Below are 21,719 nucleotides of genomic sequence, written 5' to 3' on the forward strand. Positions count from 1 at the left end.
GACAAAGGTAGTGAGGTCACCTGTAGCCTGGCGGCCTCCTGGCTCCACCAATCCTGGAAGTCTCTCTGGAGCTTCACCTTTGACCGCTCCAGCAGCAGCTGCAGGTGCTCAATCTCCATCTTCAGTGTTTTCAGATGGCCAAAGGTGCTCTTGTAACTGACAAGAGACAGGAAACCAAGGGTATTGAATGCAATGACTGTACATCTAGTAATCCATACTTCTGTATCTGTGTGGAGGGATTGACTGTTATAAAGCATATTAAGTGAAACATTACTTTTTATGGGGTTCTAGATCTGAGAATCAAAGTAAAGTGGAGGCCTACAAACTCAGACGCTCCAACACTCCAATACATACCTTGGTTCATAACCTTTGACACATGTATGTGTTGGGCTCTATACTTTATGAGGAATTATGAAATACTGACAATTTACAATGGACCTCACAACATATGCACCCAATGCACATACAATGCCTTCAGAAAGTTTTCACACACCTTGAATTTAAAAATGACTACATTAAACATTTTTGTCACTGGCCTAAACACAATATCCCATAATGTCAAAGTGGAATTACGTAAACAAATGTTTTTTTTTCATAATTTCGAAATGAAAAAATTTAAGCTGAAATGTCAAAAAGTAATTAAGTGTGGGAGTAAACATTTGCTTAACAAGTCACTCACTCCATGTTTAATAACAGTGTTTAACCAGAGTTTTTCATGGCTACCTCATCTCTATACCACACAAATATAATTATCTGTAAGGTCCCTCAGTCAAGCAGTGTTTTTCAAAGACAGATTCAACCATAAAGGCCAGGGAGGTTTTCCAATGCCTCGCAAAGAAGGGCACCTATTGGTGGATGGGTAAAAAAAAGCAGACATTGAATATCTCTTTGAGCATGGTGAAGTTATTAATTACACTTTGGATGGAGTATCAATACACCCAGTCACTACAAAGATACAACTCAGTTGCCTGAGAGGAGGGACACCGCTCAGGGATTTCACCATGAGACCAATGGTGACTTTAAAAGAGTTACAGAGTTTAATATCTGTGATAGGAGAAAACTGAGGATGGATCAACAACATTGTAGTTACTCCACAATACTAACCTAATTGACAGACTGAAAAGGAATACAAATATTCCAAAACATGCATCCTGTTTGCAACAAGGCACTAAAGTAATACTGCAAACACTTTTTGTCCTGAATACAAAGTGTTATGTTTGGGGCAAATCCAATACAACACATCACTGAGTACCACTCTCCATATTATCAAGCACAGTGGTGGCTGCATCATGTTATGGGTTTGGCTGTAATCGTTAAGGACTGGAGAATTTTTCAGGATAAAAAATAAATATAATTAATTCACCTTTCAGCAGGACAATAACCCAAAACACAAGGCCAAATCTACACTGGAGTTGCTTACCAAGAAGACAGTGAATGTTCCTGAGTGGCCGAGTTACAGTTTTGACTTAAATCCGCTTGACAATCCATGGCTAGACCTGAAAATGGCTGTCTAACAATGATCAACAACCAATTTGACAGAGCTTGAAGAATTTTGAAAAGAATAATGGGAAAATATTGCAAGATCCAGGTATGGAATCGCTGCCAAAGGTGATTCTAACATGTGTTGACTCAGGGGGTTCAATACTTACGTAATCAAGATATATTGTTTTACTTTCATATATTTTCTATACATTTTAGATGTTTTCTTCCACTTTGACATGAAAGTATTTTGTGTAGATTGACGACAAAATAATGACAATTTAAATCAATTTTAATCCCAATTTATAACAACAAAATGTGGAAAAAGTCAAGGGGTGTGAATACTTTCTGAAGCCACTGTATAATGCAGTGTACTGTAATGGCACGTACAAGCGCATCAACCCATTTGCCTGTGTTTCTGAGATACACACACTGTAGCCTACTTACCTCTTCTTCTCCTCATCCATCTGTCTGCAGATGTTTTCATCCACAGGGTCTACCTCCTCTACCTCTGCTGGGCTAACAGTGACACCTATGTATATATGTGGGGAAATGAAATAAATGATGTTCTTCTCTCAGTCTCCTCACACACAGACACACACACACACACAGACACACAGACACACACACACACACACACACACACACACACACACACACACACACACACACACACACACACACACACACACACACACACACACACGCTCTAAGACATGTTTCAAAACATGTCCAGAATAGAATCACAAGAATGTAAAGTGTGTGTGCTTGCTCGTGTCCGTAATATCCTTAGAAGTCAACATCCTGTATTCTAATTCCGTCCCCGAATAATGGAAGCCTGTCTGTTCCGAAGTGTTCTCTGATGCTTCTGAACTCAAATAACAAGACAAACCTTTGGCGTCTGAACCCGAGGGAAATGTTTGTAAACTTGGAACCGGCTTTCTGTCGTCAGACCTCTCGTCAGTTGACGGGGATGAAACGTACAGTCAAAGTTCTGCCACCCAGTCGTGTTTCCAGTCCTCTGGAATTCAGATCGCAGGTCTCTACTAAATACGTTTTAAATGGGGGCTAACAATTGTGGTCATGTACGCCCATTGAGTATGCTGATTTCGGTTCAATTGGTCCAGGCATTGTTTCAGTCACATTCAACTAAATCATTGGTCCAAGAGAATTATAATTAAGTTCTGCTGGATGAAAACATTCCCACAATGTCTGTTTTTCCTCTTTTCCCTTAGCACACGTCTGCTAAAAGACATCTTGGATTCACAAGTGAATAGATGGGGCTGGTGTGTAGGTTTTGAATCAAGGATATTTCATTGGCAAACTTACTTCCATTAAGGTTGAATTACCATTATGGGCAGTGTGACCAAACTGTCCTCCTATCGTTTGGCTCTGGGCTAACTAATTAACTGCGGATGAGGAGAAATGCACATTCTGACCATTAGGAAGACAATGTACCGTGAGCGGCTTTCTGCATCCTATGCAACTCCAACTGCTTCTTCAGTTTATCTGAGAGAAAAAGAAAGAGGAGATAGGAAGGGAGTAGAAAGAGAGGAGGGGGATAAAGAAACAGCGAGATGAAGAGAAAGGAGATATGTGAAAATGTTATTTTAAAAGGTCAAGGTTATTTACAATTCATCATTCCGTCATTACAAACACTTGTTATCCAGCTGGCATTCATCCCCGGCAAGTGTATGATGTAAACTAACCAACTCATCTATCTGTAGTGGGCCTTTATTCATCAACCAAGAGAACCTAAGTCTGTACGATGTTTGAGTTGGAAAAAACCCAAGCCGTTTAAAAAGAAGTCTCGTTCTTTCAACATAACATTGGTGACAACGTCTTGTATGAGTCGTTGGCTGTGTCTGAAATCTGTCCAGCCTACTACTTACTAAATTTACATTTCACTGTGTAAGTACTAATCATACTTCATACTATTTAGAATCCACTGTTCAGTAAAAATTTATGCATTAAGCACCAAATATCAACATACTAGGCTCACCTATACTGAGAACGCATCATCTAACGCGCAAATGTGTCGTTTCCCACCATTTGTTCATTTGGCTACAGCCCGTCCTCTAATCTAATTACCAGTTGATTATCAGCTGTTGTCAAACACACGTGGTCTGAAAATATGCTTTTCTTGCTCAACAGTGTGCAGCGAATTCTAAACGAAAAGCCGAAATGAGTATGACATCCTGGCATTTAAAGCATACAACATTTTCAAAATGTCACATACTATACAATGTTATATTTTTGCATAGTCTGAGGCTCTGCATGCTAATTAATCAATTGGGTAGGTATGCTGTCTCTAAAGAGGAATGGGCTTAATTATTCACACTTATTGCATGCTCTGGTCATTTAGATGGGTGCTGCAAGCTATTCCGTGTTAGTGGGCAAATAGGCATGACTGTGGGCATGATTGATACAATATATATTTATATATATTTTTTTTTACAATTTAACAATCATCAGCAAAACATGACAATCAGATCATGGCAAGTTATTCCCCCCACTCCCCTTTCCCTCCACATACACAAAACAACAGACTACACGGGAGCACATCATACAAAACCCTTCTCTCCCTAGAATTTATCTTATACAGTCTCTCTGGTGAAAAGTAGACACTATGTAAAATATTGATTTGCATCGACTTGTGCCTTGTGTTAAATGAAAGACGCTGAGCATCTAAAAAGAGATTTCTCCATTGCTTAGCCTAAAAAAATGAGACCAAGGTCATCATACCACTTTCTGCAAGCCTTCAGAGCTTCATCATTCCCCATCAGAGCTTGAAGAACAGAGTACATGTAAGAAATTAAACCTTATACCCATTTTCTCTCCAGCTAAAGTTTATCAGTGGTAGATTTTGAATCAAATAAAATGTTATTTGTCACATACGCCGAATACCGTGAAATGCTTACTTACAAGCCCTTAACCAACAAAGCAGTTCAAGAAATAGAGTTAAGAATGTAAAGTAAAAAAATCGAATCAAAAAACTAACGTGAAAATTACAGAGCAATAACGAGGCTACAGGGGGAGTCAATGTGCGGGGTTACAGGTTAGTCGAGGTCATTTGTAAAGTGACTATGCATAGATTATAAACAGCCAGTGGCAGCAGTGTAAAAACAGAGGGGGAGGGGGGGTCAATGTAAATAATCTGGGTGGCTATTTGATTAATTGTTCCGTAATCTTATGGCTTAGGGGTAGAAGCTGTTATGGAGCCTTTTGGTCCTAGACTTGGCACTCAGGTACAGCTTGCCGTGCGGTAGCAGAGAAAACAGTCTATGACTTGGATGACTGGAAATTTGGACAATTTTTGGACCTTCCTCTGACACCGCCTAGTATATAGGTCCTGGATGACAGGAAGCTTGGCTCCAGTGATGTACTGGGCCGTACGGAGTACCCTCTGTAGCGTGTTATGGTCAGATGCCGAGCAGTTGCCATACCTGGCGGTGATGCAACTGGTCAGGATAGTCTCGATGGTGCAGCTGTATATCTTTTTGAGGATCTGCGGATCTGAGGGGGAAAAAGTGTTGTTGTGCACTCTTCACAACTGTCTTGGTGTGTTTGGACCATGATAGTTCGTTGGTGATATGGACACCAAGGAACTTGAAACTTTCGTCCCGCTCCACTTCAGCCCCGTCAATGTTAATGGGGGCCTGTTCGGCCCTCCTTTTCCTATACTCCAAGACCAGCTCGTTTGTCTTGCTCACATTGAGGGAAAGATTGTTGTCCTGGCACCACACTGCCAGGTCACTGACCTCGTCCCTATAGGCTTTCTCATTGTTGCCGGTGACGAGGCCTACCACTCTTGTGTTGTCAGCAAACTTAATGATGTTGTTGGTGTCGTGCTTGGCCACGCAGTCGTGGGTGAACAGGGAGTAGAGGAGGGGATTAACCACATACGCCTGGGGGTTCCCAGTGTTAAGGATCAGCGTGCCAGATGTGCTGTTGCCTAACCTTACCACCTGGGGGCGCTCCGTTAGGAAGTCCAGGATCCAGGTGCAGAGGGAGGTGTTTAGTCCTAGGGTCCTTAGCTTAGCGATGAGCTTTGAGGGCATTATGGTGTTGAAAGCTGAGCAGTAGTCAATGAACAGCATTCTCACATAGGTGTTCCTTTAGTCCAGGTGGGAAAGGGCAGTGTGGAGTGCGAATGAGATTGCATCATCTGCGGATCTGTTGGGGCGGTATGCAAATTGGAGTGGATCTAGGGTTTCCGGCATGATGGTGTTGATTTGAGCCTTTCAAAGCACTTCATGGCAACCGACGTGAGTGCCAAAGGGCGGTAATAATTTAGGCAGGTTACCTTCGCTTCTTGGGCACAGGGACTATGGTGGTCTGTTTGAAACATGATGGTATTACAGACTCGGTCAGGAAGAGGTTGAATATGTCAGTGAAGACACTTGGTTCGCGCATGTTTTGAGTACGCGTCCTGATAATCCGTCTGGCCCTGCGGCTTTGTGAATGTTGACCTGTTTAACAGTCTTGCTCACATCGGCTACGGAGAACACAGATTACACAGTCGTCCGAAACAGCTAGTGCTCTCATGCATGCTTCAGTGTTGCTTGCCTCGAAGTGAGCATAAAAGGCATTTAGCTTGTCTGGTAGGCTCACGTCACTGGGCAGCTTGCGGCTGGGTTTTCCCTTTGTAGTCCGTAATATTTGTCAAGCCCTGCCACATCTGACGTGAATCAGAGCTAGTGTAGTAGGATTCAATCTTAGTCCTGTATTGATGCTTTGCCTGTTTGATGGTTTGTCTGAGGGCATAGCAGGATTTCTTATAAGCGTTTGGAATAGTGTCCCGCTCCTTGAAAGAGGAAGCTCTAGCCTTTAGCTCGGTGCGGCTGTTGCCTGTAACCCATGGATTCTGGTTGGGAAATGTACGTACGGTCAATGTGGGGATGATGTCGTCGATGCAAATATTGATGAAGCCAGTGACTGAGGTGGTATACTCCTCAATGCCATTGGATGAATCCTGGAACATATTCCAGTCTGTGCTAGCAAAACAGTCCTGTAGCGTAGCATCCGCGTAATCTGATCACTTCCATATTGAGCGAGTCACTGGTACTTCATGCTTCAGTTTTTTCTTGTAAGCAGGAATCAGGAGGATAGAATTATGGTCAGATTTGTCAAATGTAGGACGAGGCTTTGTATCCATCTCTGTGTGTGAAGTAAATGAGGTCTAGAGTTTATTTTCACTCTGGTTGCACATGTGACATGCTGGTAGAAATGAGGTAAAACGGATTTAAGTTTGCCTGCATTAATGTCCCCGGCCACTAGGAGAACCGCTTCTGAATGAGCATTTTCTTGTTTGTTTCTGGCCTTATACAGCTCGTTGAGTGCGGTCTTAGTGCCAGCATCGGTTTAATATAGATGAGATGATACTCTTGGTAGATAGTGTGATCTACAGCTTATCATGAGGTATTCTACCTCAGGCAAGCAATAGATTGAGACTTCTTTAATATTAGACATAGCACACCAGCTGGTATTGACAAATAGACACACACCACCGCCCCTTGTCTTACCAGACGTACCTGCTCTGTCCTGCCGATGCACGGAGAAGACAGCTCTATATTATTTGTGTTGTCATTCAGTCATTTCTCGATGAGACATACGATTTTACAGTTTGTCGGCTAATTCATACAAGGCACCGCGCCCTCCTCCCCCTTTTCCAACATATTTTCTTCACACTGATGATGGCGATTTGGGCCTTGTCTTGACAAAGCAGTATATCCTTCACATCGGACTCATTGAAGAAAAACTCTTCGTCCAGTTCGAGGTGAGTAATCGCTGTTCTGATGTCCAGAAGCTTTTTTTCGGTAATAGGAGACGGTGGCAGCAACGTTATGAACCAGGAAAATGTAATACCATCTCTCAGGGTTTTGGGTAAGATGGGTTATCATAGAAAGGTGTTTGTTCATATTGTTAGGTTCTTATTTTTAGAGTAAATAACTCAACGGACACTAGAAAAGCTTAACCAAGTTTAATTCTTCCCAAAGCGGTCGACACAGCTGTATTCAGACAAACGACTTTTCACACGAGCACTGATATTTAACCCTTTCTCCTAGGCGGAGTCTCCTCCTCCACAACTGAACAGCCAATGCATCTCTGTTTTGCAAGACAGAACCTTCGTGATATCTGTTCTTCCTCACTTCATCTGACCTGACCTCTACCCCAAAGTGCTCACTCCTCGCCAACCAGACTGTGTCTCCTCTACTCCCAGAGGATCCCTCCCATAGAATCCCTGATGGCTAACAATAACATATCCTGACATAATGTAAACATTATACATTACCCTCTCTCCCTCAGTGACATTGTTAGGTTCTGAGATCTCCACCCGTATCTCTCACTGTCAGATACTATCCTTCTCAGTATAGCAATGTTCCAAGTTTAACCCAGAATCTAACAATATACTGTATAGATCTATGCCCTGCTGTTTGTTTACCCATTTCAATCAATATATTTAGTGTTTTTACTTAATGCAGCTGGTGGCCACACCAGATACTGACTGTTACTTTTGATTTTGCCCCCCCCCCCCCCCCCCTCTTTGTTCAGGGACACATTATTCCATTTCTGTTAGTCACATGTCTGTGGAACTTGTTCAGTTTATGTCTCAGTTGTTGAATCTTGTTATGTTCATACAAATATTTACACATGTTAAGTTTACTGAACATAAACGCAGTTGACAGGGAGAGGACGTTTCTTTTTTTGCTTAGAACCAGACTAGAACCAGACTTCAAGATTCAATGTCAAGAAATGGAACAATGTTCCAAACACCATATGTGGCATTAACAACAGATTGCTGGACATCTACGAACACGCTGTAACACATCACCGCAACGAGCCATCACATTGAAGAGAAATGGGACATGATTTCCCATGTACTGACAACTGAGAACATGGAGAAGAGCAACTGCCCCTGAAAACCAACAACAGAACACGTGTTGCATCGATATGAGTCAGAAACATTTATTATAGTGTCAGAATTGACTACAAAGTGTAAATAGGATAATGTTGGTCATAAAATCAGTATCGTCTAAAACAGAGTTTGGAACCTCACTGCGTCACAACAAGTAAATTAAAGTTTGGATTACAATTATGTCAATAAACTATGGCCCCTTTGCCCAGCTCCACGTGCATATTGCTCCTCCACCCACTTTGCTTCCCTTACCTATGTGAAGCTAGCCACAATTCTCATAGCTTTTAGCCGTACCCTTATTCTACTCCTCCTCTGTTCCTCTGGTGATGTAGAGGTGATTCCAGGCCCTGTAGTGCCTAGCTCCACTCCTATTCCCCAGGTGCTCTCTTTTGATGCCTTCTGTAACCGTAATAGCCTTGGTTTCATGCATGTTAACATTAGAAGCATCCTCCCTAAGTTTGTTTTATTCACTGCTTTAGTACACTCTCCCAACCCGGATGTCCTAGCTGTGTCTGAATCCTGGCTTAGGAAGACCACCAAAACCTTTGAAATCTCCATCCCTAACTGTCACGAATCCCGCTTCCTGAGTCTGTTTTTGCCTGTGTTCTGTCCTGGAGTGTTTTTCCGGTGTCCTGGAACGCACCCTGTCTGGTTGCCGGGCGACGTAGCTAGTTGGGAGATCTCTGATTACCCGCACCTGTATCCCATCAGCTATCTGCACACCTGGTCCTGATCATCACCCCTCCACTTCATAAGCTCTGACCTGACATCCATTCCCTGCCGGATCGTTAGCCATGAACATCATTCACCCGGAACACTCACCCCATCCCTGCCTGGTCGTCGGTGGCTTCTGTTACTCCCTTGGATCTGCCTATTCACTCCCATCAACTCACCTACGCTGCCCGCTCCGCCACCTGGATCTTTCTACCTCTACGTTTACACTTGTAAATAAATACTCACCTTCGTCCTACTCTCCTTGTCCTGGTCTGCTTCTGGGTTCTATTTTAGAAAACCGTGACACCTAACTACAACATTTTCAGACAAGATAGAACGGCCAAAGGGGGCGGTGTTGCAATCTACTGCAGAGATAGCCTGCAGAGTTCTGTCCTACTATCCAGGTCTGTACCCAAACAATTTGAACGCACCTCTCTAAAAACAAGTCTCTCACCGTTGCCGCCTGCTATAGACCACCCTCTGCCCCCAGCTGTGCTCTGGACACAATATGTGAACTGATTGCCCCCCATCTATCTTCAGAGCTCGTGCTGCTAGGTGACCTAAACTGGGACATGCTTAACACCCCAGCCATCCTACAATCTAAGCTTGATGCCCTCAATCTCACACAAATGATCAATGAACCTACCAGGTACCACCCCAAAGCCGTAAACATGGGCACCCTCATAGATATCATCCTAACCAACTTGCCCTCTAAATACACCTCTGCTGTTTTCAACCAAGATCTCAGCGATCACTGCCTCATTGCCTGCATCCGTAATGGGTCAGCGGTCAAACGACCTCCACTCACTTCAGCGAGCAGGCCTTTCTAATCGACCTGGCCCGGGTATCCTGGAAGGATATTGACCTCATCCCGTCACTAGAGGATGCATGTTTTTTTTATTTTTTAAATGCCTTCCTCACCATCTTAAATAAGCATGCCCCATTCAAGAAATTTAGAACCAGGAACAGATATAGCACTTGGCTCTCTCCAGACCTGACTGCCCTTAACCAACACAAAAACATCCTATGGCTTTCTGCATTAGCATCGAACAGCCCCCGTGATATGCAACTTTTCAGGGAAGTTATAAACCAATATACACAGGAAGTTAGAAAAGCCAAGGCTAGCTTTTTCAAGCAGAAATTTGCTTCCTGCAACACAAACTCAAAAAAGTTCTGGAACACTGTAAAGTCCATGGAGAATAAGAACACCTCCTCCCAGCTGACCACTGCACTGAGGATTGGAAACTCTGTCACCACCGATAAATCCACTATAATTGAGAATTTCAATAAGCATTTTTCTACGGCTGGCCATGCTTTCCACCTGGCTACCCCTACCCCGGTCAACAGCACTGCACCCCCCACAGCAACTCGCCCTAGCCTTCCCCATTTCTCCTTCTCTCCAAAATCCAGTCAGCTGATGTTGTGAAAGAGCTGCAAAATCTGGACCCCTACAAATCAGCTGGGTTAGACAATCTGGACCCTTTCTTTCTAAAATGATCTGCCGAAATTGTTGCAACCCCTATTACTAGCCTGTTCAACCTCTCTTTCGTGTCGTCTGAGATTCCCAAATAATGGAAAGCAGCTGCAGTCATCCCCCTCTTCAAAGGGGGGGACACTCTTGACCCAAACTGCTACAGAACTATATCTATCCTACCCTGCCTTTCTAAGGTCTTCGAAGGCCAAGTCAACAAACAGATTACGCTATGCAATCTGGTTTCAGAGCTGGTCATGGGTGCACCTCAGCCACGCTCAAGGTCCTAAACGATATCTTAACCGCCATCGATAAGAAACAATACTGTGCAACCGTATTCATTTCCCTGGCCAAGGCTTTCGACTCTGTCGATCACCACATCCTCATCGGCACACTCGATAGCCTTGGTTTCTCAAATAATTGCCTCGCCTGGTTCACCAACTACTTCTCTGATGGAGTTCAGTGTGTCAAATCGGAGGGCCTGTGGTCTGGGCCTCTGGCAGTCTCTATGGGGGTGCCACAGGGTTCAATTCTTGGGCCGACTCTCTTCTCTGTATACATCAATGATGTTGCTTTTGCTGCAGGTGAGTCTCTGATCCACCTCTACGCAGGCGACACATCTTAGCTCGCTGGTCACCATAGCAGCACCCACCTGTAGCACGCGCTCCAGCAGGTATATCTCTCTGGTCACCCCCAAAGCCAATTCCTCCTTTGGCCGCCTCTCCTTCCAGTTCTCTGCTGCCAATGACTGGAACGAACTACAAAAATCTCTGAAACTGGAAACGCTTATCTCCCTCACTAGCTTTAAGCACCAGCTGTCAGAGCAGCTCACAGATTACTGCACCTGTACATAGCCCATCTATAATTTTGCCCAAACAACTACCTCTTCCCCTACTATATTTATTTATTTTTGCTCCTTTGCACCCCTTTAGTTCTATTTCTACTTTGCACATTCTTCCACTGTAAATCTACCATTCCAGTGTTTTACTTGCTATATTGTATTTACTTCGCCACCATGGCCTTTTTTTGCCTTTACCTACCTAATCTCACCTCATTTGCTCACATTGTATATAGACTTATTTTTCTACTGTATTATTGACTGTATGTTTGTTTTACTCCATGTGTAACTCTGTGTTGTTGTATGTGTCGAACTGCTTTGCTTTATCTTGGCCAAGTCGCAATTGTAAATGAGAACTTGTTCTCAACTTGTCTACCTGGTTAAATAAAGGTGAAATAAATAAAAATATTATAATAAATAAACAATAAGGATTAGCCACAATAGTGGAATATGCGGTTCGCCTTCAAAATAAAAGTCAGTCTACATCTGTAAATAGAAATAGTTTCCAAAAGAGATTATGTTATTTCTCAAACTATGTTTATAATTGAGGGATGATGACAATCGTTGACCCTGTTTTTCTGTTAGACAGAGTGCACAGTTGGGTGCCAGACTGATCCCCTGATCATGAACGGATGTCGGGACCTACCAGACAGAGCAAAGGTGGGTATAATAACATGTCCAGGAATGTGATTGCAAAGGTTTAGCAACCTCCAAAAACAATTTCATTCACTGTTCACTTGCTATTTTCACAGCTTGTCAGGCAAGACCTCAGAATAGAAGTGTGTCATGCGACACAGATACTTGTGTTGTCAACACTCCTCCGTTGTTGCCAGTCTCCCTGACACCTATGAAAAGGACACGCGATCATGAGGCCTCTGATAGTAACTGAGTTGCTGGCCTGATGGCATAGAAAGTTTCATCAATAACGACATGTAATGTAAGTTATATGAAAAGTTGTATTAGAAAATACCCAGCATGATAAACTAGCAGGCTAATTCCCCAACCAAGCAGATACAACTAGTAGAGTAATTGTGGTTGTGAAGTTCATTAGCAAAAAGCTTTGTCATTTATTTAGAACAAAATGCAATTGTGACTCTTTTCAGGAAACTAGGTGTATACCGCACGTCACTTCGTCACAGGAGAGGCACGTGAACGTAAACCTTTTTTTTGATCAAAATGCGTTTTTGGGGGCAGAAATGCCTTCTGGAAAATGTGAACTTTCATGTGCCTTATTAACAAACTTGTATGCCATCTGTAAATATGAATTTAGCTTCGGGAAAAGTCAGGAACCTTCCCGCTAGCCATGATTGGCTGGACATGCGGAAAGATGCGTTCGAGATTGGTCTGCTATGTAGCATACTTCTATCTAGAATATGAGCTGCTCAGCATGTTTGATCATGTTTGACTGCAAATATGTGACCAAACGGCTCAAATCAGTCTTTGTTGCAAAATTTGAATTTTTTATTTTTTTATTTTTTTACATTGGATAGAAGTAGAGGTTCATGGCTACAAAATGGTATATCATAAACTACAGTTGAGGAACAATGGGAAAGTAATTTTGTTTTGAAAGTTGATCGACTTGTAAACTCACTTTTGAGAAAACAGCCTTTGAATGTTTTGGTACTACTATTGGAGAGCCCTTCTTTGTCTCCACCCATTCAGCATTGTTCACACCCTCTTAAGCCTTAGCCCCACCCATCTCTTTAAGGGTTGATCTGAATGTACTAACAACAGCAGTCAAGCACCCAAGCTAACTTGCTAGCTACTTCCAGACATCTAAGTGAGAGAGAGAACAGCTCACTGAACATTATTCGCCCTAGCAGAGCTGGTTACTGTTTTGTTTTCCAGAGCGTTGGTGGCTGCAACTGTGCTGTCAGAATTCAGAGCGTTTCGCATTCGGAGCGCACAGCGGACGCTCTAGCTGATCAGTTTACTGACATTTACTGTCACCGTGCATATTCAACGGGTGTTGAGCATTCGTAAATTCATCAGTTATTCTGCGCTCTCTGGCACACAGACGAGAGAGCTCTGAAATCGAAGTAGATGGCAAGACAGAATTTACGAACCCACCCGAAATGGCTACTTGCATAGTGGAGTCTTTCGTTAAGACATGTAGCTAGCTAGCTAGTTAGGTGAAGCATAATGAACCATAATCACAACTCATGACATTACTACCCTGCATGAATATGCAGGTAGCTAACCAACTAAGCAAAAAGCTCTGAGATACAAATAATAAGGTCATACACATAAGGATAGCTAGCAAGTCAGCCAGCTAACATTAGCTAGCTAGCTAGGTAAACAATTAACCATAATCACAACTCATGATGTTACTACCCTGCATGAATCTGTAGGTAGCTAACCAAACAGGTGCAATGTTAGCTAGCCAACATTAAGCTTTAACTAGCCAAGTAAGTGTCTCTTTCTGTCAAAATTATGAACATGTAATATCTGATAATGTAGCTAGCCAGACTATTCATGGTTGGACGTGTCTCCTGTCGGATGCCATGCTTGCCCTTAGTTTGATTTCAAAACTCAGACCTCCAGAAAGTGGAGAGCAACACTCATGCAGTTTTAATACACAATACATTAAAAAAGCAGCGTTATTCAGGATTACCTAGACATACTGACCATCTCAAATAGACAGAAGCGTGCTATATGGCAGACCAATCCAAACTCATCTCTCGGCACGTCCAGCCCACTCATTATCTCAGCCAATCATGGCTAGCGGGAAGGTCGGTGTCTTTTTATGTGGCTAAACCAACTAGGCTCGTAATTTAACAATTGTATTCATATTTACAGATGGCATAGAAGTTTGTTACTAAGGCACATGAAACTTCACGTTCGAGAAGGCATTTCTGCCATAAAACGGCTCTCCTGTGAAGTTGTGACCCGCGACATACTCCTAGTTTCCTGAAATGGGTCACATATGCATTGGGAGTTGAAAAGAGAACACAGAAGGATGTTGCATAAAACACCTGTTTCTGAATACACAGATACGTACTGTGTGTTGTGGGTTGCCAGTTGAACTCATTCTATACCAACTCCGCTACTGAACAATAATAATAATAATACATGGGACTTATATAGCTCTTTTCAAGGACCCAAAGTCGCTTAACAATTGTAGAAAAATATATAAAAAGGAGTCAAAACAAAATAATAAAATAGACTAAACAAAAACATAATGGGTGGAATTGGGCTCAAGGAACGGAAATAGTGTGCTGTATCAGTGTATGGGGAGGGTAGGGTTGGAGTTTGGATACGAACCCGGTTTAGGGTAAGGGGTGAGATTGGAGTTAGGATATGAACCCAGTTTAGGGTAAGGGGTAAGGTAAGGGTTGGGGTTACGTGGTGCTCAGTATGGTGGAGAGAGGAGTGTACAGTCGTGGCCAAAAGTTTAGAGAATGACACAAATGTTAATTTCCACAAAGTTTGCTGCTTCAGTGTCTTTAGATATTTTTGTCAGATGTTACTATGGAATGCTGCGGAATAATTACAAGCATTTCATAAGTGTCAAAGGCTTTTATTGTCAATTACATGAAGTTGATGCAAAGAGTCAATATTTGCAGTGTTGACCCTTCTTTTTCAAGACCTCTGCAATCCGCCCTTGCATGCTGTCAATTAACTTCTGGGCCACATCCTGACTGATGGCAGCCCATTCTTGCATAATCAATGCTTGGAGTTTGTCATAATTTGTGAGGTTTTTGTCCACGCGCCTCTTGAGGATTGACCACAAGTTCTCAATGGGATTAAGGTCTGGGGAGTTTCCTGGCCATGGACCCAAAATATCGATGTTTTGTTCCCCGAGCCATGCCAAAGTGTTCCATCATGCTGGAAAAGGCATTGTTCGTCACCAAACTGTTCCTGGATGGTTGGGAGAAGTTGCTCTCAGAGGATGTGTTGGTAGCATTCTTTATTCATGTGTGTGTTCTTAGGCATGCCCCAAACAATCGGAAAGGGGATTCATCAGAGAAAATGACTTCACCTCAGTCCTCAGCAGTCCAATCCCAGTACCTTTTGCAGAATATCAGTCTGTCCCTGATGTTTTTTCTGGAGAGAAGTGGCTTCTTTGCTGCCCTTCTTGACACCAGGCCATCCTCCAAAAGTCTTAACCTCACTGTGCGTGCAGATGCACTCACACCTGCCTGCTGCCATTTCTGAGAAAGCTCTGTACTGGTGGTGCCCCGATCCCGCAGCTGAATCAACTTTAGGAGACGGTCCTGGCGTTTGCTGGACTTTCTTGCACGCCCTGAAGCCTTCTTCACAACAATTGAACCGCTCTCCTTGAAGTTCTTGATGATCCGATATATGGTTGATTTAGGTGCAATCTCACTGCCAGCAATATCCTTGCCTGTGAAGCCCATTTTGTGCAAAGCAATGATGACGGCACGTGTTTCCTTGCAGGTAACCATGGTTGACAGAGGAAGAACAATGATTCCAAGCACCACCCTCCTTTTGAAGCTTCCAGTCTGTTATTCGAACTCAATCAGCATGACAGAGTGATCTCCAGCCTTGTCCTCGTCAACACTCACACCTGTGTTAACGAGAGAATCACTGACATGTCAGGTGGTCCTTTTGTGGCAGGGCTGAAATGCAGTGGAATTGTTTTTGGGGATTCAGGTCATTTGCATGGCAAAGAGGGACTTTGCAATTAATTGCAATTCATCTGATCACTCTTCATAACATTCTGGAGTATATGCAAATTGCCATCATACAAACTGAGGCAGCAGACTTTGTGAAAATTTATATTTGTGTCAGTCTCAAAACTTTTGGCCACGACTGTATTTGTAGTGTATTGCTTTGCATGGGGATGTAGCAAACGTAAGCACTTTTTACACACCTTTGTTTACGTTTTAATCATTTAGCACGTTTTAGTCATCTTACCTAGAGCGACAGGTGCAATTCGTGTTAAGTGCCTTGCTCAAAGAGCACAACAGATTTTTCACCTAGTCAGCTCTGTGATTCGAAACAGCAACCTTTCGGGTTACTGACCCAACTCTCTTAACTGATAGAGTACCTGCCGCCCCTGTACAGTATGTATATGTGTATGATGAACATCAACGCAAACATTATGCAAAATTAGTTCATGTACTCGATAATAGTCATCTCGAGTAGCGTTAAGCGCTTGTTTACTCACTTTTTCTACACCTCGACACCCCTATTTGACTGCTACTATGGGAAATATAGCCAGAGGGACGAGAAGTTATGTCATTCTCCACAGAGAAAGAGAGAAAGAAGAGGAGCCCGCGTTTCCAAATTCACACTGAGCTTATAGCGGTGTATGACATGAATTTGATATGGCTTTAGATAAGACTCATGCAGAGGTTGTTGGAAAAGGGCAGTGACAGAAAGAAGGAGAGAGAGGAAGAATGGAAATAATGGTCTTTTGCTCTGCTGAGAGGACTTTGGCTTGAGGTTTTCACCGAAGTCCCGGAGGCCTCATACAGGTGCGTGAGTTGCCTCTCTGTCTCCATGATATAATGCTCTCCACCATCCAATAGCCATTGCACGGGGCCAAGACGAGAAACACAAATAAAACACTGCTGCAGTGCTTAAAATGAGGATTCCTACTGAAGCGCATACCTTTCATGACTCGTGATTAAGGTAATGGTCGTGTTCCCCTGCTCAGATGTTGCATGCATCAATCGTTGCATGCCATGTTATCGACTGTGCCACCGGGCACCAGATTGCTATAACAAATGATGTGGTTAGTTGATACGCAAATTACCTATCAGCCGTTATAAGATCTGGCATGCGTTCGTCTGAGGAACACGACCAATAATTCCTTCAAAGGTAATACAAAATCCATAGGGGTTAAAAGACAGCCCATCTTAGCTGTAGAGTCTAGAGAGTAGGAGTCACAACACATACCATTAATCAATAAATTATTTAACATGTAGCACTGAGAATAACATGATGAGTAGGGAGGTCTTACTATGTTGGATACATTAACATGCCGACATAATATAACATATGCCATTTAGCAGACGCTGTCATCCAAAGCGACTACAGTCATCCGGGCATACATTTTTGTTGAGAAAAAGTAACCATTTACTTTGCAAATAGCGTACATTTAAAATCATTTATAATGGAATTTGGGATATGTCAGAGAGGTTTGTGACTAAATTGCCTACCGATAGCTATATAATATACAGTACAGCGGATATATTTTAAGAAATAAAGCAGAGTAGCACAGTGCTCTTGAAACACATTGTGCTTACTACCTCAACAACTCCTACACAGCTGAGGCTGAGTCATCCTTCAAGATCCATTATACAGGCTATGTATCAAAGGAGTAAGTAGACCATACGACCACAGGTTATGAAGATGGTGTTGACAACAATGGTGTTGACAACGACGTGAAGCGCTACAAAATGCAAACAGGCAAATAGCCTACTGCAAGTTCAATTGCTTAGGATTCTGTGTGGCGGGGAGCATCTGAGAATCAATCAGGGATTCTCAGAGGTCAATAAGAGTAAAGTGGTCAAGTACTTATCTAATAGCCTGCAACACTACACCAAGATAGAAAAAGGAAGCCCAGCAGGCAAAACTATTTGCAATGAATTCGTTACAACCAGATTCCAAACAGTTGTACTGTAATCTGTTTGTAATTACATAATTTCTGGTCATTATGATATTATTTCAACCAGCTTTGCCCACTGGGAAAGAGACAGCAGTTTTGAGAAAAATAAATAAACAAATGATGACAATCTTCATGTTTCTGCCGACTAACTATTTTGAGGAACTATGTTTTTTGTTCTGTGTATAAGTGGCTGTAAGAATATCCTCTTTACTTGACACGGTGGAAAAAGCTCAAATCAATCATTTACACAGATTGACTGACATTTTTAGCTGTGTATAATTCTGTGTTATACACAGTGTGTGTACTCTTCAGTGTTCCATTAACAGGCAGACTGTTTTGCCTTCCCTGGATCTTCACAATGACGAGATTTTATATTTCTGTATAAACCAGACAACGTCAAAGATCACATACACAGACACACACTCTTGACAGATGAGCAACACTCTTTCAGGATCACATGCTTTGTGAAGTTGGAAAAAGAGTGATCCAACTCCAAGAGTCAGTGTGCCTGCTGAGTGCGCCACTTAGCTGCCTAAAAAGGCACACTTCATCCCCCTCCGCCACTTCCCTCCCCAGCCAGATTTGGGGCTGTACATGGGGGCCCGTTCCAAACCCTTGCATGGTCCCCTTGCCATGTCGGGAGACGCGCAGTCATAATGGACAGCTTACCAGCTGAGAGCCTCAACAAATATTTGCCAATTCCTGTGGCCTGGAGGTTAAATGTGAACAGCCGCACGAAAGACCACAGTGAGCTCCTGGCCCCAACACCATGCACACATAGGCCTACAGAGCTTTGAATATTCATCACAGATGCATAAGTCAATGGGGGCATTTGCATCAGTGCTTACATTTACATCTCCAAGATTTTCCAAGAGAAGCCTGGGAAGTTATTTCTATTTCAAGACAATACATAACAATGTTCATAACATGACAGTAAGTCACGTTAACATCAAACATACTGTAGATCATTTCATGAAATCCGCTGAGAGGATCATTTATCCATATAAAAATATTGTAAAATGTTGAGGAGAGACTACAGCAGCGGGGTCCACAACTGACATGATGAGTACCCGTATGGTCTGGCTCTAGAGCCACACTGATGTTGCATTCCTCTCCTGACATATCTTGTGATCTGTCCCCAAAAACCCTAGAGCCACTACCCCCTTGGCGCAAGAAGTGGGAGAGGATGGGGGCAGATAGGATTTGTCCTACTGTAAAGTAGGACAGCACCACATAAATCCCTACACATCTGGCGAAGAGATCGGGGGACTCCGCTCGTTTTTTTCCGACTGGCCCGCACCTTTTCTTCTTCAGAAGAAGACATACATCACCCACCCCTCTTGAAAAATAGAGCTTTGTCCCCGTGCTTTTGGAGCCGGGGGCTTGGAACATGTGCGTCTCTGGGAGGATTTGATTCCAGAAAAAAAACATTGTGGTGGCCAAGAACAACACCGGTAACCGGGGAATCTTGAGGCACCCCTGTCTCAGCTAGCTACATCTCTTTCTCACTCTTTTCTCCCCGTAACTGACCCTCATGCCACGTAGACTCATGAGGCAAACCTTACCAAGGCCTCTTTCTACATTATGCTAAGTTTATTCGTTGTTCTGCATCCACAATGAGGCACAGGTAGTCTAAAATGTCCCGGCTCCTCATCCTCAACGGCAACGAAAACACACAGAGCTAAATATATTATGGCACACATTTCCGTTAGGGAGAAGCAAGTCACTACATTCCACTAATAACACTGCCCTTCACGTAGGACACATGCGAGTATCTACTTCTGTTCCCCTCGTTTGGTCTTTTTTGTCTTGAGTAATTATTATAATATATGTTAACACAATTGCAATAAAATGTGGGTCAAGGGACAGGAGTCCTTTTGAATTCAATGCCTTAGTTGATGAAATACCAATACAAAGGCCAATATTCAATTCAGTGTGTTTGATTTGCACAGCAGAGCGTTCTGGGTAGAATTGATTTAGAAACGTGCAGTGGCTTGGCGAAACCTGTTCAGTTCTGACCATAAACCTGCCTGAAAAGTCATCCAGACTGAACCAGATTATCCAACTACCTGAATGATTTTTGCAACACAGCTAGCCAAGAAACTTAGCTTCTACTGTCTATGTTTCAAACTTTAAAATTCCATAATGGCGTCATTGGACGAGATCACAATAGTTTTTTGGTGATTAACGCCTCTGGTGTACAGCTGTGTCAACACCTCAGAAAAACCTCTGTAAAACGCTGATGATACCCCCAAATTCCAGGGTGCTAAGTGTACACTGGCATTTCAGAGTGGGTGACGGGCGCATGCCACCAAACCCAAGCAGGTGACTTTCAGCACAGCCAAAGAGCGGGTTTGCGGTGAACTGCCTTCTGATCAGGGCACGCACGGACACAGAGAGAGAAACAAAAAAAATATTCCATAGTACTCATACACACACAAACGCTACAAAGATCAAACTGTATAGGAGTGTACTGGAGATATGGCAAACTTGCTATATGAGCTATTGTCATATTCAAGGATCTAGTTCCACACTGCATGCATTAGTCTACACCAGGCCAATAAAGAAATACAAATAATAATTTAATTGTTTTCGTTGTTTTTTTAGGAACTCAGTTGGGGTCTCAACTTACTGTTGAGAGTTAGAATAATAGAATACACAATGTGCAATTTAGACATGTGGTTGTACATTAGCAGTCACTCAATTAGCCCATGTCAGTTACATTTTTAGATTGGTAAGTTAGTCTAGCGGCCAGCTATCTAAACTTGTAATTAGGGGTATGGATGTGGGTACGCAGACCCATGAACCACTGTGGCCCCTCATGATGAGTTCCTTTTTTTTGTGGTCCTCACCCCCCATCAAAGTTGCCCACATAATTTGAGAAGCAGTATACTTTAGTTCCTTTAAAAATAAATATTGTGATATTGTAGCATGTGGCCAATTCGATATACAGTGCATTCGAAAAGTATTCAGACCCCTTCACTTTTTCCACATTTTGTTACTTTACTGCCTTATTATAAAATTGATTCAATAGTTTTTTTCCCTTCATCACTCTACACACAATACCCCATAATGACAAAGCAACAACAGGTTTTTAGAAATGTTTGCAAATTTGTAAAAAAATAAATAGCTGAAATATCAAATTGATATCAAATCTGTGAAGAGCACACTTCTCCAGGTTGCCAATTGCCATCGAAGGTGTGCATTTTGCCCACTGAAATCGGTTACCACGCCGAACTGCAGTCAGGTCAAGACCCTGGTGAGGACGACGAGCACACAGATGAGCTTCCCTGAGATGTTTTCTGACAGTTTGGGCAGAAATTCTTCAGTTGAGCAAACCCAAAGTTAATCGGGTTGCTGGTCTCAGATGATTCCGCAGGTGAAGAAGCTTGATGTGGAGGCTCTGGGCTGGCATGGTTACCTGTGGTCTGTGGTTGTGAGGCCGGTTGGACATACTTCCAAATTCTCTAAAATGATATTGGAGGCAGCTTATGTTAGAAAAATGAAAATGTAATTTTCTGGTAACAGCTCTGGTGGACATTCCTGCAGTTGGCATGCCAATTGCACACTCCCTCAAAACATCTATGGCATTGTGAGACATCTATGGCATTGTGTTGTGTGACAAAATTGCACATTTTATACTGGCCTTTTATTGTCACCAGCACAAGGTGCAACTGTGTAATGATCATGCTGTTTAATCTGCTTCTTGGTATTTATT

The 21,719-nt window shown here is 42.8% G+C and overlaps 1 protein-coding gene across 1 annotated transcript in view; it reads right to left on the bottom strand.

Annotated features, from left to right (window-relative positions):
* The window catches only part of kif6 (kinesin family member 6), a 176,842-nt gene that overhangs the window by 15,374 nt on the left and 139,749 nt on the right, over positions 1 to 21,719 (bottom strand). Inside the window, exons 16-18 of the mRNA XM_071381208.1 lie at positions 2,938 to 2,988; positions 1,927 to 2,011; positions 21 to 156 (exon numbers count right to left, since the gene is read on the bottom strand). Of these exons, the coding sequence (XP_071237309.1) occupies positions 21 to 156; positions 1,927 to 2,011; positions 2,938 to 2,988 (272 nt within the window). The remainder of the gene's footprint in view (positions 1 to 20; positions 157 to 1,926; positions 2,012 to 2,937; positions 2,989 to 21,719) is intronic.

Source organism: Salvelinus alpinus, chromosome 33 (assembly GCF_045679555.1).
Source record: "Salvelinus alpinus chromosome 33, SLU_Salpinus.1, whole genome shotgun sequence".
Classification (NCBI taxonomy): domain Eukaryota; kingdom Metazoa; phylum Chordata; class Actinopteri; order Salmoniformes; family Salmonidae; genus Salvelinus; species Salvelinus alpinus.